The sequence below is a fragment of the Sphaeramia orbicularis genome, chromosome 6, assembly GCF_902148855.1.
Source record: "Sphaeramia orbicularis chromosome 6, fSphaOr1.1, whole genome shotgun sequence".
Taxonomy (NCBI): domain Eukaryota; kingdom Metazoa; phylum Chordata; class Actinopteri; order Kurtiformes; family Apogonidae; genus Sphaeramia; species Sphaeramia orbicularis.
In genome coordinates this window covers 56,451,263-56,468,420 of record NC_043962.1, presented here as the reverse complement: position 1 = coordinate 56,468,420, position 17,158 = coordinate 56,451,263, and the positions used below count along the sequence as shown (strand labels likewise).

At 37.7% G+C, this 17,158-nt stretch overlaps 1 protein-coding gene across 1 annotated transcript; it reads right to left on the bottom strand.

Annotated features, from left to right (window-relative positions):
• Positions 1-1,407: 1,407 nt before the first annotated feature.
• On the bottom strand, positions 1,408-16,127 carry LOC115421376 (protein disulfide-isomerase A3-like). The gene is made up of 13 exons (XM_030137258.1): positions 15,861-16,127; positions 11,836-11,914; positions 11,630-11,747; positions 11,428-11,535; positions 9,333-9,462; positions 9,136-9,252; positions 5,963-6,088; positions 5,680-5,862; positions 5,464-5,572; positions 4,263-4,391; positions 4,084-4,163; positions 2,804-2,861; positions 1,408-1,923 (listed from the first exon to the last, which is right to left on the bottom strand). The coding sequence occupies exons 1-13, from the start codon at positions 15,998-16,000 to the stop codon at positions 1,804-1,806; spliced, it is 1,497 nt and encodes a 498-aa protein (XP_029993118.1). The 5' UTR covers positions 16,001-16,127; the 3' UTR covers positions 1,408-1,803.
• Positions 16,128-17,158: the final 1,031 nt, after the last annotated feature.

The following is a 17,158-nucleotide window of genomic DNA, read 5'->3' as shown; positions in this document are numbered from 1 at the left end:
TTCTGATATTAAATGTTGTGTGTTTGTAGATCCACTGTGATCTGTCAGTTCTAATGTACATGTGGAAATGATAAACTGAGGCAGAATAGTGTTAAAATTACACTGATTTTTTCAGTTTGTTCATATTATTCACATCTTTTGAAAGGATAGTTTGTAGATGGAAACCTTTTCATAATGTAAATTTACTTTTTTCGCTCTAAAACAAAGAGAAAAGTTTGGAGTTGACATTATTTCTATATTATTCTGTTATTATTTGGCTGGTTCGGCCCATTTCAGATCAGATTTAGCTGAATGTGGAACTGAACTAACATGAGTTTGAAACCTCTGGCATAAAGTGATGAGGAAACTCAACTAGTGTTAATGAACAGCTGAGTAATTAAAAGACCAGCAGGAAAGGAGGGAAATGAACACTGATGCATGAGTGTTGATGGTAGAAGCTGGAGTTTCCATCTGAGACAGAAAAGTGAAAGTGAGCGGTGCCGGTCGGGCTCAGGTTTTTCAGTTTCCCAGAGCTGCTTTGTGTCATAATGAGTTTAAATAAATGTTTCTGATCGCTTTAGTCCAGGACTGTCAAACTCATGTTGGTTCAGTTCCATATTCAGCCCAATCTGATCTGCAGCGGGCCAGACCAGTAAAATAATGACTGAAAAACCTAGAAATAATGACAAATCCAAGTTTTTCTTTTTGTTTTAGTCCAAAAAAATCCCCAATTAAATTATGAAAATATTTACATTTTACAAAAAAAAAAAAAGTGAATAACCTGAAAAAAACACAAACTTCTTTTGAAAAATTAGTGCAATTTTAACACTATTCTGCCTTGACTTATGTACATTTACACACAGTGTTCCATAAACATTTAATAACAGGCAGAATATTGGTAAAATGTTGGAGTTTGAACTAAAATGTGAACAGTTTCTCCAATATTCCATCTGTTATTCTGAACACAACTGCAGATCCCAGTGGATCCATAAATGCACCAAACATTTAATAACAGGCAGAATATTGTTCAAACTGCACAGTTCAGGTTGTTCATCTGTTTTTATTTATGTATTTATTTACATTTTGTTGTGAAAGAATAGTTTTGTAAATGTAAATATTTTCAGTGTAATCTTTTTTTCACTAAATTTTTTTCCACATAATTTTTCATAAAGAAAATTTGTGGTTGTCATTCTTTCTGGTTTATTGTGTTGTTCTTTTGACTGTAGATCACACTGGTCTGTATGTGGAACCTGAACCAAAAGGATTTGTTCAACCTGGACTGTTCAGGTTCAGTTTTACACTTTCATCCTGCAGGGCCGGAATGGAACCTTTGGTGGGCTGGATTTGGCCCCCGGGCCGCATGTTTGACACCTGTGGTTTAATCAGTCAGCACCGTCAGTTACAGATGAATAAATTCATTCAGATGCCTTTTGGTTTTGTGGGCCGTTTTATTTCACAATCCTTCCAAATGTACAAAAACAAGAGAAGTGGAAAAAAACAAAAAAAAACCAACAAAAACAAAACCAACCCAAAGGGATCCCCCACCCAGTAACCTTTAACCCCGTCGGAGCTCAGTGCGTCAGTTTCAAGCCGACAGAAAAATGAAATTATCTGGTTTTTTCTAAAGCGTCCCCTCTTTTCCCTAAAATTGTTTTTTTCTTTTGTTGCCGGGCGGATTAGGCTTTGGCCCCGCCTCTTACAGTTCAGAGCAGGAGGATCTAACGGAGGAGGGGCTTCAGAGCAGAAAGGGGAGGGGCTTCAGAGAGTTCAGAGACTGGATTGGATGTAAACCCGCTCCTCCTGGTCCTGGTTCTGGTCCCGGTCTTATAGTTCAGACTTGTCGTCCTTCTTCTTCTTCTTCTTCTTGGGTTCGTCCTGCATCACCAACACGTTGGACGCCTCCCTCTTCAGGTACGCCACGAAGTCGCTCACCTCACGACCGCCCTGAGGAGGAAACAGACAGGTTCAGGTTCAGGTTCAGGTTCAGGTTTAAGAGGTGCAGCAGGTTTAGAGTTCAGCTCAGGATGATGGGATTCTGTAGTTGAACACCGTCACATGAAAACAGACGTTAATGCACAGAATCAGCTCTGACAGCGGTACTGTTCTGATTTCTCCAGACCAGGGCTCTGCAGCCTTTATTATCAGTCAGCCATTTTGCCCCCTCTTCTGCCAAAAAATAAATAAATAAATAAATAAAAGTCTGGAGCTGTAAAAAATAACAGCTCATAAACTTTTAAAAGTTTAAATCTTTTTTTACATTTTATCTGTTCCAACCACTGAACACAACAAACACAAGTGCAGTGTGGAATGGATTCTGGAGTAGGATTACTCTAAAAGTACACAGTAAAAGTAGTTCATAGTATTTGTGCTAATAGTATATTAAGTACTAATACCAAATATACCACATTCACGAGGTACTTTTTGGAAATCATAATTTTATTCATCATTGAATTTAGTCTTAAAGCCCATGTGTAGATTTATGAAAAGCTCTGAGCGTCAAGAACAATTTAAAATCATGAATAATCATCGTTTATATCATTTTCATCCTGGTGAGTTAGAACTAAGATTGTGCTCATTTATTTTAAATCAAAATGAAGGTTAAAAAAAAAAAAGAAAATACACATTAGACTGGGGCTGTTTTTATCTTGATTTATCTTTTCCAAATATTTTAAAATCACCTCTAACCTTTAAACTGGAGAAATGATTCAACATTTATTGACTTTTTCAGCCGCTTCTTCACACTCTGATCAGTCAGGTTATTGAATTCATCTGATGAACTCAACAGAATCTGTTTAATCCAGTTTAACACACAAGTGGAACTGACCTCATATTTCTTTGGGCTCATTTTACGTCCGGCTGGAGAGAAGTAGATGGTAGGGAAACTGCACAAAAACAGACCACAGATTACAAACACTTTAAATACAAACACATTAAACACAAACACTTTAAATACAAACACTTTAAATACAAACACATTAAATACAAACACATTAAACACAAACACTTTAAATACAAACACTTTAAATACAAACACATTAAACACAAACACTTTAAATACAAACACTTTAAATACATTCATTAGTTCAGTCAGTGAATAAAACATGTCAAATATCCATGTGAATTAAACTGAATGTCAATAATATTCACAGAATATTATGAATAAACAAGACAGTGGGTTTTTCTCTGTTCAGTACTTGAACCCTTTCATGCATGAATTATGAGAACCTTAGTCAATATTTTTTTCTTGAGTGTTTGTATTCCTCTTTAGGCATGAAAAAAAATTGGCAATTGATTTTTTTTTTTTTTTTTTAATGAACCTATTTTTTGTGGAGTTACAAAAATGTCCACTCAGCTGGACAGCATGCATTTAAGTTTTTAAGCAATTAAACATGCATTTAAAAATCATCATCAGGAAGTGATAAACTGTGTGAAAACTATGAAATAAAAACATTTTAATGCTGCTAATTGCTAAATTGCTGCTGTTTTCTCACATTTGATCATACTCTAATATTAGTTATTACTTATTTCATAGAGATCGTTTCCTCCTGAGACCCAGGAAATGGACAGTTTTAGCTTTTTTACATTAAAAAATGGTCTTGATTGGAAACTGCATAATGCAACAGTTTTTTCAGATACATTTTTAAAATTATTTTTATTTATTTACTGATGTTTTTTATGGAATGTCCTTTGCAATGCACAGCAATTTTAAAGTAAAACTGTCAAACTTTTGTCCCCTACAGAGGACAAAATGCATTGCTGGGTTTCAGGAGGATATGCAAAAAAAACCAAAAAAAAACAACAACCTTTTTTTCCAGAAAAGTGTTAATTACAGCCTAATAACGATTAGCAATTGATTTACACTCAAACATGTTAGTGCAGATCAGGTTTATCTAGAACAGCAAAGTTACAGTGATTGTATGGATGTCAGTGTATTATGGGATGGTGCATTAGCGTCCACTGTGTCGGCTGATCTGGAACTAAAACAACGAAACCCATGAACATACAGAGAACAGCTGGAGAACAACTGTCCACTGTAGCGAACAGTATGCATGAAAGGGTTAACCAGTACCAGGACATAGTCTGGTCCCTGATCCTCAGACTCACCCGCTGACTTCGTACGGTGATGGGACGTCATTAGCAGTGGCGTCCATCTTGGCAATGACCACGTTTGGATCATTGATGAGCTGAAGGAGCAGAGAAGATGTTCAGCATTTTAAATGGTTTATTATTGGGTCCAAAACCTGGTCTCTGTCATCAGGTACCGGTCTGGGTACTGGTCTCACCTTCTCTCCCAGCTCATTGTATTTGGGCTCCAGGTTCTTACAGTGTCCACACCACGGGGCGTAGAACTCGATCAGAACGTCTTTACTGTCGTCGTTAACGATGGAGTCGAAGTTCTCAGCGACAACCACCTGAAGACCAAACAGAGTCCAGGGTTCAGTTCACATCCCAGGACCATCTGAACCAGGGCCCTCAAATATGTGGCCCGGGGGCCAAAGGCGGCCCGCCAAAGGTTCCAATCTGGCCCCTGGGATGTTTTTGAAAAGTCTAAAATTCCACAGTCTTGAATTAAGCAAAAAAAAAAAAAAAAAAAAAGCTTGAATTAAGGAAAAAATATTGAATTAAGCCAAAAAAAAATCTTGAATTAAGACAAAAAAGTATCTTGAATTAATTCAAGATATTTTTTTCGCTTAAGCAAACAAAAAAAAAAGTTGAATTAAGCCAAAAAAAATTGTTGAATTAAGCCAAAAAAAAAAAACTTGAATTAAGCAAAAAAAATATCTTGAATTAAGCCAAACAAAATCTTGAATTAAGTCAAAAAATATCTTGAATTAATTCAAGATATTTTTTTCACTTAAGCAAAAAAAAAAAACAAAATTCTTGAATTAAGACAAAAAATATCTTGAATTAAACAAAAAAAATCTTAAATTTCGCAAAAAATCTTGAATTAACTTGAAATTTTTGTCTTTGTTTTAGTGCAAAAAATAACATTAAATTATGAAAATATTTACATTTCCAAACTCTCCTGTACCAATAAAATGTGACTAACCTGAACAAATATGAACAACCTGAAATGTCTGTATTAAATTCAGTCCAGTTTGAACTCTTTTCTTCCTGTTCCTCAGTGTTTAGTGTCTTTGGAGATCTGATCCAGAATGCACATGGACTAATGAGAAGCTGAGGCAGAAGATTGTTAAAATTGCACTTATTTTTTTTAAGAAATTTCATTTTTTTCAGGTTAATCACATCTTTTTTGTTTAGATAGTTTATAAAAGTATTTTCATAATTTAATGTTTTTTTCTCTTTACACTAAAACAGACCTAAGTTTGCAGTTGCCATTGTTTCCAGGTTCTTCTGTTGTTATTTTACTGGTCCGGCCCATTTCAGATCAAATTTAGCTGAATGTGGAACTGAACTAAAATGAGTTTGAGAGCCCTAATCTAAACCCTGGACAGGTCCACCAGGTCCTGGTTCTAGACTCACCTTCACGGGTCCGTCGTTGTTCTCGGGGATCGGCTCCGATTTAAGGTACCGCTTCAACTTTCCGTCAAAGTAATCCTGAAGGAAACGCTCCAGGGCTTTACCGTCACGACTGAAACAGAGCAGAACCGTCAGGACCCGTCTGACCCGCATACACGTGACCCTGGATCGGACCCGGGTCTCAACATTCATCAGATGTAGGTTTTATCAGCGACTTACGAGAACTCCTCGCTCATGACGTATTTGTCTCCTTTGGCGGTTCTGATGGCGACCAGAGGAAGTTCTCCTGAGCTGCCGTCCAGTCCGAACTCGGACACGTCGTGCATGAAGGCGTTCTTACTGGCAACAGCGAAGTTCAGCTTCTTCCCCTGATCCAGGAAACCTTTGGCCACTTTCATCACCCTGAAACACATCCCACCAAAGGTTTTAGCGCAGAACCACGCCGACGGTAACGGGAGAACCAGACCAAAACCAGAACAGGACGCCCAGAGGTCAGACCCACCTGTTCCTCCAGTAGTTGGACCCTTTGGGGTTCTTGTCGTAGTCCACGTCATAGTAGGCCACCAGCAGGTCTTTGCCCTTCAGCTGGTCTTTGTTGTCGTCCGTCATGTGAGGACAGATTCCGAAACTGAAGACAAACAAATGAAAAAGGAAACAGAGTTTACTGATAACCCGACATTTTGTGTCTTAACTTTCAATCTTTTCAAAAACCTTGAAAAAAACAAAACAAACAAACAAACAAAAAAAACACACAGAAATTTGAGAGAAAAACACATGTAAAGAACTTATGTCAAATTTGAAAAGAATCCGGCAATAGTGTTCGAGAAATTGACTGGACAAATTTTCGAACATTTGTAAAAAAAAAAAAAAAAAAAAATCCAAAAATTGAATTTTGCTCATAAACTGTGCGCTGCATCTCTACTAGTGGTAAAGAACACGTGTCAAATTTGAAAAGCATCAGGTGAACAGTGTCCAACAAATGAGTTGGACACAAATATCAGATAAGCAGAAGGAAGTATGGAGTTAGTTTACTGTCAACAGATTCATGTATATAAGACAGATGTGTGCATATTAGTCTGTAGATGTACAAAAAATAAATGTGTGTAAACTCTGGAAGGAGTTCAGTCATACATTAAATGTTCTGTGTGTATTTTATCACAATACGAATGAAAAAGTTTTGACAAGAATTACGAACACAAAATACTACTTTATAATTGCACTTTCTCCATCATGAATACGGTTTGTGGCTCAGAGGATCCATGGATTCACAGACTGACCATGAGTTCAGGCTCCTTCTCTGAGGACAGAACAGTGGACTAATGGTTGGATTGGACCCGATTTAGCTCGCTGACTTGGCCATCCACCGTGAACAGTGATCTGGTCTGATCTGGACCTGATCTGGACCTGATCTGGACCCTGAACTCATGGTCAGTCTGAATCCATGGATCCTCTGCTCTGTAAATAATGTCTGTGAAGTGGGGACGGATTTTTTACAGTAGAGTCATGTTGGTGAATTAATATTCATGGAGAAAGAACAATCGTAAAGTTGTATTTCCTGTTTGTAGTTCTTGTTAAAACTTTTTCATTCGTATTCTAATAAAATACACACAATACATTTTATGTACGACTGAACTCGTTCAACAGTTTACACATTAATTTTTTGCACATCTATAGACTAATATGAACACTAGGGCTGTGTGTCGGCAAGAATCTGGTGATATGATACAAATCACAATACTAGGATGATGATAGGATATATCATGATACTGTTAAAAAGGCAATTGTTTGTTTGTTTGTCCATATTCTATTAGTTCATAACTAGCATAACATTTATTTTGTGCAATCCCATCAAAGGAACTCCCATCTGCCTCTCAGACAGTAAAAAGTGCTTTTAGGATGATTCAAATAAACATCATTTAATAAAACAGTATAAAATAATAATAATAAAGAAAATATAAACAATAAAGAAACACAAAAATGAGCTTCCGCCATATCTGCATTTGAATAAATACCTAAAAATATCAATACAGTACTTTTTAATATCAATACAGTATTGTGACATGATATACTGCAGAACTGATATTTTCTTACAGCCCTAATAAACACATATCTATCTTATGCACACAAATATTTTGACAGCTTCTTACCCCATAAGGACGGAATAATTAAAAAAATAAGAACAAGTTGAAGTGTTTAGAGTTCATTGATCCCAAACTAACTGTTGAAAGTTTTTCAATCAGATTATATATTTTCATTGAGGTTCTGGGGTTGTTAAGGTCCACTCCCTTTGTTATCTGTACTTCTGTAATCCTTACACACAGTCTCTACTGTTAGCGTTAATAATTAGCATTAGCACACACTGGGAGCAGTGAGCTGCCATTGAAGACGTTCAGGGACCGATACCAGATCATCAGCACTGTAGTCAGGGGCACCGACAGGACCGATATACACCTGAGAACCCAGAGAACCCAGAGGAACCCTGCACGGCGCCAAAAGAACAGCTCCACCTCACTGCAGTTGTAATACGTCTGTTCAATAAAAGTGTATGATCAGATCTGCAGAGTTTTAGTTCCAGTCAGTCTTTTATTGTGATACTGAACAGAGGTCCAAACTGCTGTCCTCATGTCCCAACAGATCTGTGTTCATAAAAACTGATCATTTCAACATTTTGATCCAATATTGATCCCAGTTGTAGTTTTCCATCAGAGCTAAAGCCTTATGTTTCATTTAGGATCCATTTATGAGGAGAACAGCATGTTTGGGACATTTGAGTAAAGTAAATAAAAATTATGTACATTTTGAGTCCCCATGTCACGTAGGGGTGTAAGAAAACATGGCTTCTGCAATATATTGTGATATTTCATTTCACAATACTGTATCGATATTAAAAAAGTACTGTATCAATATTTTTAGGCATTTATTCAAATGCAGATATTGTGGAGGTTCACTTTTGGGTTTTTTTGTTTATATGTTATTTAACACTTATTAAATAATGTTGGTTTCTTTGTCAGGATTGAACTCAAATCCTGTTCTGATGTTAGTTCTGAACTAACAGAATCTGAACATTTGAACAGGATCTGAAACTGGAATGTCTGGAAAACAGAATTTAAGCTTTAACACAGAAACATTTTGTGATAGAACATTAGATCCTGTTCTGATCAAATAAAAATGTGTTTAGTATTTGCACAGATTTCTGGTGTAATTCAATTCTTCAAGGAAATAATCAATTAAAAAAAGAAACAAACCAAAAAAAATTGCCTTTTTAACAGTATCATGATATATCATGATATATCGTATCGTGATCCTAGTATTGTGATTTGCATCGTAATGCCAGATTCTTGCCGGTACACAGCCCTAGTGTCACGCAGCAGGAGTTTAAGTCTTTTTAACCCCAAATGTTCTTTCTGTCAGTTGTACCGTGTGTCATGTGACAGAACTGACTCACACCTGTTCATACGTGTATGAAACGTGCAGATCAGTTACTGAGTTTAAACACAGACACTACTGAACAGGACATGGGTCCCTGTGGTACCACTGGATCTGGACCATACACTATACCTCTATAATTCTGAAAACCCAGAACTGAACCTGAAGTGACCTTGCCGACCCCTTAGTCCTGGTTCTGATAGAGGGGCTGGTCTGTACAGACTCAGGACCCGTACCGGCCCCACTCACATGTTGTCCTGGATGAACCTCTTTATTTTGTTGCTGGTGAACTTCTCTTCGCTGTATTTCACTGTAGGATCTTCAAACTTGTTGTAGAGCCTCGGAGGTCTGAACAGTACGACGGCCCTGAGGAGGAACAGACAGTCCAGGTGAGGATCACATGACCTGACGCCCCACGCCGGCTCCGTTCAGGCAGGTTTACTCACTCTGTGTCGATGCCATGGGCCTTCAGCAGATCCTCACTGTTGGTGTGAGCGAAGCGGTAGTTGTCTCTCAGAGAACTGGCCGCCTTCAGGAAGTCGGACTGAGCTGAACTTTGAGGGTCCGCGAAGAAACCTGTAGGCGGAGTCAGGGTTTAATGTTGGTGTAGGAGGTGGAGTCAGGATTATGATGCATGGTACAGCTGAACTAGCTGAACTTTTATTCAAACTGAGGCTACGTTTAGACCAGGGCTCTCAAACTCATTTTCTCTCAGGGGCCACATTCAGCCCGATTTGATCTGCAGTGGGCCGACCAGACAAATAATAGCATAACAACCTATAAATAATGACACCTCCAAATTTTTTATATGCAAAAAAATAACATTAAATTATGAAAACATGTACATTTTACAAACTATCCAAACAAAAAAGATATGAATAGTATGAAAAAACTGAAATTTCTGAAAAGAAAATAAGAAGAAATAAGAAGAAGAAAAATTTGATCAATATTCTGCCTCAATTTATGATTTCTACATGTTGCATTACAGATCAGATCTACCAAGACACAAAACAGGCAGAATATTGTTAAAATTGCACTTATTTTTCTTTAGACATTACAGGTTGTTCATATTTGTTCAGGTTATTGACGTTTTATTATTAAAGGATATCAGAATTTAATGTTCTTTGCAGTAAATCAAAGAGAAAAAATTAGTGTTGTCATTATTTATATATATGATGGCATATTATTTTTTTCCACATTAAACCAAGAAGAAAATTTGGAGTCATTATTTCTAGGTTATTATGCTGTTATTTTCAAGTTTGACGCCCTTGACTGTTAATATCTTCTGTACTTTACAAATTCATCCCACAGATTGGAACCTTTGGCGGGCCGCATGTTTGAGGCCCCTGGTTTAGACGGAAACAATCTGAACCGAAAACACAAAAGTGGAGCTGCCTTCTCACTTTTAATTCCGTGTTTAGACACGCATTCTGGGGGAAAATCTGCATGCAGACGAACAGGCAAAAGTGTGTGAAATGTCCTATTTATGGATATAGTCTGATCACCAGGTGACACCAGCACCACCAAGACCAAGCGCCTGCATAGAACCGTTCTACTTCCTGTTCTCTCCTAACACCAAATACAATCACAGAACATGAAACAGAACATCTTCCCTCTCTGCTCTCTATAAAAGACTCATGACAGGTGCTGAAACAACTCTTGGATGTAAATATGAGCGGCTAGGGCGACTGGAAGGTCCGTCGCAGGGAAATAATCTGACATGTTACTGTTTTCCTGTACTGGCGCATGCACAGTTTTGCATATTCAACCCTTTAGGCAGTGATGCGACAGTGGAGTGTGTTTAAGGTTTCCACTCTGGAAGGTGGGTTCACTTTTTTACATTTTAAACCCAAAAAACACTGTTGCAGTCTAAGTGAAAGGCACATCTGATCAAACATTGTCATTTTCACCCAAGAGTGTCATTGTGTAAAACAAGGTTATAAATGTGTTGGATTTTTCATTATAGTTTAGTTTTATTTAGTTTGGACTTTTTTTCTCTAATTCAGTTAGTTTTAATTAGTTTTTATGTTTTTCTAAATACTTAGTTTTAGTTTAGTTGTAGTTCAGTGGTCTCTTTTCTCTTCTTCTCTGTCGTTGTATTCAAATAAATCCCAGACAGGACTCTGCTGCTTTCTCCCAACTTTAGTCTCCATGTTTCCAGGTAGAGTGGGGACCAGAAGACGACTAAATGACAAGTGACGGACCGTCAAGTGTCATATAGTGACGCTAGCTAAAATTGCTAGAGGGAAATAAATCAATTTCATATCAATCCGACATTGACAAAGACGAAAACAAAGGGAATTTCATCCATAATTTTATATGTTTTAGTTAGTTTTGTAAACACACAATACAGTTTCAGTTCGTTATCATTTTTTTCTTTTAATTATAGTTTTTATGTGTTTCAGTTAACGAAAATGTTTTTACAATTCTAGTTTTCGTCATTTCGTTAGTTTTTGTTAACGATAATAACCTTGGCGTAAACTGGGCCTGAACCATTGCTGCCTGGTTTTAACTGGACATAAAACGTGTCGTGGTTCTGACCTACGACGCTGGCGTCCTGGTCTGAGGTGAACTTCTGCAGCTCAGCTTCAGTCTTCAGCTCCACAGATGCCGGACCAGCCTGTTTCTTCAGGAAACTTACAATTCCATCTGCACAGACAGAGTTACTGTTAGTCCTACCCCAGTCATTAATAAGTAGAAGCAGAACCAGAAGCAGACTTGGGTGGGCGTGGTTTCCACATACCGGCGGTTCTGGGTCCATCGTAGGGTCCAGACTCTTCTCCGTCTCTGAAGATCTTCAGGGTTGGGTATCCGCTGACTCCATATTTACTGCAGGTGTTACTGTTGGAGGTACAGTCCACCTGAGGATGAAGAGCTCATGTGACTGACAGAACATGGACCTGTACAGAACCACACACACAAACTCCAGAGTCCAGAATCATGCGGTACCTTGGCCAGAGCGACGATTCCTTTCAAACGAGTAGCGGCCGCTTCATATTCAGGAGCCAGACGTTTACAGTGACCACACCTGGAAACGGAGCAGAGGGATCAGATCAACACCTGGAGCTGCTCCCATTACTCCCTGCTGTATTAAACCCTGACACTCTGATGACATTAAACCTCAGTAAACCTGTTTTTCTGCAGGTTGTAGCATCAGCGGTAGAACACAGTGAACAAACGGAGTTCAACAGCAGAACAGGAAGAAAACCGCAGCAGATTACAGAGTACATTTAGAAACAAGTGCTTCCTTCTATGCATGTGTTAATAACCTGTTGAACACCTTTATTAGCAAATATCAGACGTAAAAAGAGCAACATGATAGGGATGTAACGATATTAAAATTTCATATCACGGTTATTGTGACCAAAATTATCACGGTTATCATTATTATTATGGTGTTGTTGAAATTGTGCTCAAAATGTTCAAAAAGTACTAATACACACACTGAAATAATTTAACCAAGTTGTATTTGGAAAAAAAACAAAACAAAAAAAACAAATAAAATAATTGGCACAATGTCCCTTCTGTTGCAGAAACATTCAAATATTAACCCTTAGTGGTCTGAGTCTATTTTGTCTGTTTTTCAGTCCTTTTGATTTAGCCTTTATATACTATAGAAACAAATGTTTACTATACCCATGTTTGGGATCTGTTGTTTCAGCACAACTTCATCTATATCATCTGTCTATAATTTTTTCACTTTAACCTACTATAAAAACACAAAAGGACAAAAAACACACAAAAAAAATATATAAAATCCGATTTGAAAAATGTATATAATTTATTGCATAAATAACACACAGATGCTTAATGAACCTTTTCACAGACTTTAAAAGTGAATATTGGTTCAAATATTAGGTATAGAAAATTAAAATTGTAATAAATTAAAACTATACGCAAATATTTGACATAAAAGCAGATTTTTATACAAGGTTATTTCCCCTAAAAGTGCGCTAATCAAACATGGTTGTCATGAGAATTAGAATTTAAAAGGTAATACTAACCATCTGCAGTTTTACTGCGGTTTATCGTTATACCGGTAATCGTTACATCCCTACAACATAATAATAATAATAACAATAATAGTAGTAGCAGCAGTATAACTTCTTTAATGTTGTGTATAACCCAGATTCCAAACCCTTCTTACATGTATCTAAATCGGTTCATTCTCACATGACCTTGTTCAGGCTGAACGTTATGAAACACAGAGGATGAGCTTTGACCTCTGAATCGGAGTTACATGAATCACCTCCATATTCACAGTATTCTCTTCATAAATGTGAACGTGCTGCAGTCAGGTCATGAAGGTGTCTTTATCTGATCCCAGACCTTTAAGTCCTGGTCTTCATTTCTGATCCACATTTCAGAGACTACAGAGAAGCTAAAGCAGGACTTAACCTGAGAACGATCTAGATGATCCGGGTTCTACTGGTAATGTGATGAAATTCTCTTTATGATCATGTCAGAAATGTAATGTTTGAGGAATGTTTTACACACAAATGAACAATTATGACAAAACCTGTCCTAGGCTTCCCTGGCTTCAAGCATTTCAGGCTTTTCAGAGTCTAGGTGAATTACTTTATAAGTGAAAAGAAAACCTCATTTCACAACCTTTAACTCAACATAAGTTCATTATCCGATGAAAAAACTGGATTCTACTTTATCTACTTTGGCAAATCATGCTCATCAGTCTGGTTCTTTCTCAGTCACAGAACTGGATCCACATCCTCTATTTTAACCCTTAAAGACCCAAACATCCACTAACGACCAAAACCATCTACTGATCTAAACGGTTTAATGCTTGTCGAGACAATAATCCTATCAAACCAGGTAAATAATTGGTGCATCTTTTCGTGGTCATCAGATATGACCCGTTTAGATGATCAGAGGCACCGCAGTTACCGTGGAAACACCGGCATTTTCAACAACATTGGTTCACCAGTAAAACCCATGGAGTTGGATCAGTGACAGTGGATGGACACACTGGGTTTATGTTCAAGTAATGACAGATTTTGCCGAAAACGTCAGTTTTTCTTCAGTTTTGTCTGTTTCTGATATAACCTGCAACTTTAACCTGAGCTTTTATGAGCATTTACATTATCAGTGAATTAAATATAGGAAAATACATGACTTACACTGAAAAAATACAAAATTCAGAGGATAATATTAGAATAAATGGTTAAGTAGACAGAAAACTTCATTTTGGAAGTGACATAAAAGTAGCTCTGGGTTGTTATGGGTTAATGACAAATGACTTGGACATGTTTTATCACAGTGGAATGGGAATAATGTCATTTTTTCTTCAGTTTTATCTGTTGTGATATAATAACCTTTGGATTTACTCTGAGTTTTCATGAACATCTAAATTGAAAATAGGAAAATACATGATTTACAGTGGAAAAAAAAAAAAAAAAAGAGGATGATATTATGATAAATGATGATAAATCACTTAAAGGTTAAATATACTGAAAAAATTCATTCGGGAGCTGACACAAAAATAACACTGGGTCCTTCTGGGTTCAGTTAAATCAGTGGTTCCCAACCTTTTTTGGCTCGTGACCTCATTTTAACATCATAAATTTCTGCTGACCCCAGAACGGAGACATTTTTTTGCAACAATTAATTTGTTTTAGATCATGCAAGTTAATTTTAGATGTCATTTAGTCTATATAATGTATATTATTATGGACAGAGGCAGTAAATCCAGGTGTAGATTACTGCACAAAGGGAGAATTTTATTGTCCTTGGTCTAGATCTGTCCAGTCAGTCCAGTTTGGATTTACAAGGAGGACAATTAATACTGAACAAACAAGAACTCTGCAGCATCTTAAACTGGCCACAATGAACATTTGAAACATAAACACAACCACAGTGCTTCAGTTTCAGCTTCACAGTTTGTCATGTCTTTTATGGATTGTGATTGTCTGTCTCAACTTACAATATATTTTTTTATTAGTACATTTTTCTTAATTTTTATCAATTGCCAGAAATTTCAGGCGATCACAGTTGGGGTCCCGACCCAAAGGTTGAAAAACACTGAGTTAAATCCTGTTCCTAGTCCTGGTCCTTCTGGGTTCAGTTAAGTCCTGTTCCTAGTCCTGGTCCTTCTGGGTTCAGTTAAATCCTGTTCCTAGTCCTGGTCCTTCTGGGTTCAGTTAAATCCTGTTCCTAGTCCTGGTCCAGCCTCAGATCCTGATTTTCTTCCATTTTATTCAAGTTTGTCTTAGTGGTCCACGTCACTCTCGACCAGAACCAATCAGAGGTGGACACCCAAACTTCCCTGTCCAATCAGAGTGTTACAACAGTGTAGGCCACGCCCCCAACTTCCTCATCACCTCATTCACGTTGATTTAAAACAAGTTCAACCAATATTAAAGGTTTCCCGCAGGATTTACATCAGTTTAATGAGGTTGGACAGGTAGGGGTGGGTGATGCGGACCACACCTGGTTCTGACAGGTACTAAAGCCCGGTTCAGTGGTTTAAGAGCCGGCTCTGTGGTTTCGGTTTCAGCTAAAGGCTAATGCTCAGTTAGCAGTAACAGAACAGACTGAAAGGCTGAAGCAGGACTAGGACACAAACACCAGCAGCAGCAACAGGAGCACAGTAAATAAAAGAAGAAAAAGAATAGGAGGACCATGTCAGGGTCTGATATGACACACATGACGTATTTAACACAGGTGTTAGCTTAGACCGGCTCTGCTCATCTGAACCACTACAGAACCAGGTTTAAAAATTATGAAAAACACACGAAAAGAAGAAGAAATATGAAAAACACACAAAACTAGTAAGAAACCCCGGATCTGAAAGGGTCAGCTATGAAGAAAGAGGGACCAAGTAGACCCAACCTGGACCAGAACCGGGTCCACTTTACAGATAAAGGACGGAAATGCGGCTTTAGGAGCACAACCTGCACCAGAACCAGACCCAGACCAGGTCCCAGAGGCCCAGATGAGCTTTAATACTAAATACCCACCATGGTGCGAAGAACTCGACCAGGACCAGGTCGTGGTCTCCGATCTTGCTTTCGAAATCGTCGTCGGTGTAGTCCAGGACGTCACTGGCCCTGCACGAGCCCCAGCCGGACAAGGCCAACACGAACAGCAGCTTCCACATCCTGAGGGTCCGGGTCCGGGTGTAGGTTCGGGTCTGGTCGGAGCCGGTGTGCGGTCCTGGTGCTCTTCTGTGTGTTCTGTGGAGGTGCTGGGCCCGGGATGCGGCTCCGCTCTGGGTCTGAGGACGAGGAAGAGGCGGAGCAAGGCCGCTCCTAACCACAGTGTGGCAGCCCTCCATTGGCCCGCACCGACTGTCACTCAGCTCGTGACGACCAATCAGCGGCAAAGTAGCGCCCACGCCCCTCCCTCAGTGACATGGTTTGAAACAGGAGTGTGAACATAGTAGTTCAGAGGAGCACATGAACACTGTCTGAGCAACAAAAGGAGGATCCTACAACTGAAGATCTGACACAACTTACATCCCTCCAATGCTATTTTGTCTCGATTTTTCTGACGTGGAAGAAATGTGTAACTTTTGTCCTGAAACTACTCTACACTTATTCTTTGTGTGTGAACACTCTTCTGACTTCTGGTCTAAAATTGAAAAATATATCATATCAAAAAATAATGAAAAAATAAATAGAACATCTCAAAATGTAATTACATATTTTGAACAAGGCATTCATACTTTAGAATTTGTTGTAAATTTGATCATTTTATTTGGAAAATTTCATATACATAAAAATAAATATACCAAAAACACACCCAAATTTTAAAATCTTCCTGATGGAATTTGAAAAATATATTAAATCTTTAGAATTTATCTTTAACAAAAAAAGCTCTAGCACCTTGACAATTTATAAAGAATTCTTTAAAATAGACTGAACTCACTGATGCATTTATTTATTTATTTGTGTTAGATATATTGTTTTTTTCTTTTAATATACTATTATTTGTCTATTCTGCCTTGTGTCTTTAAATCTATGCTTTTTTTTCCTTAAATTTATTTGTTGAAATGCTTTTTCTTTTTGACATCTTGATGTTTGTTTGTTCAAAATTTATGTTTTGTTTACCTGACTATTTTCAATAAAGTTGAAGGGAAAAAGAATTATAGTTCAGGGGCCACGTTCGTCCCAGTATGATCTGAACTGGGCCGGACCAGTAAAATAATGACAGTGAAAAAAGTAAAATTACATTATAATAATGTTTACAAACATGAAGTTTACTTAAAATGTGAATAATATGAACAGCATAAAGTTTCTTAAGAAAAGTAAGAGCA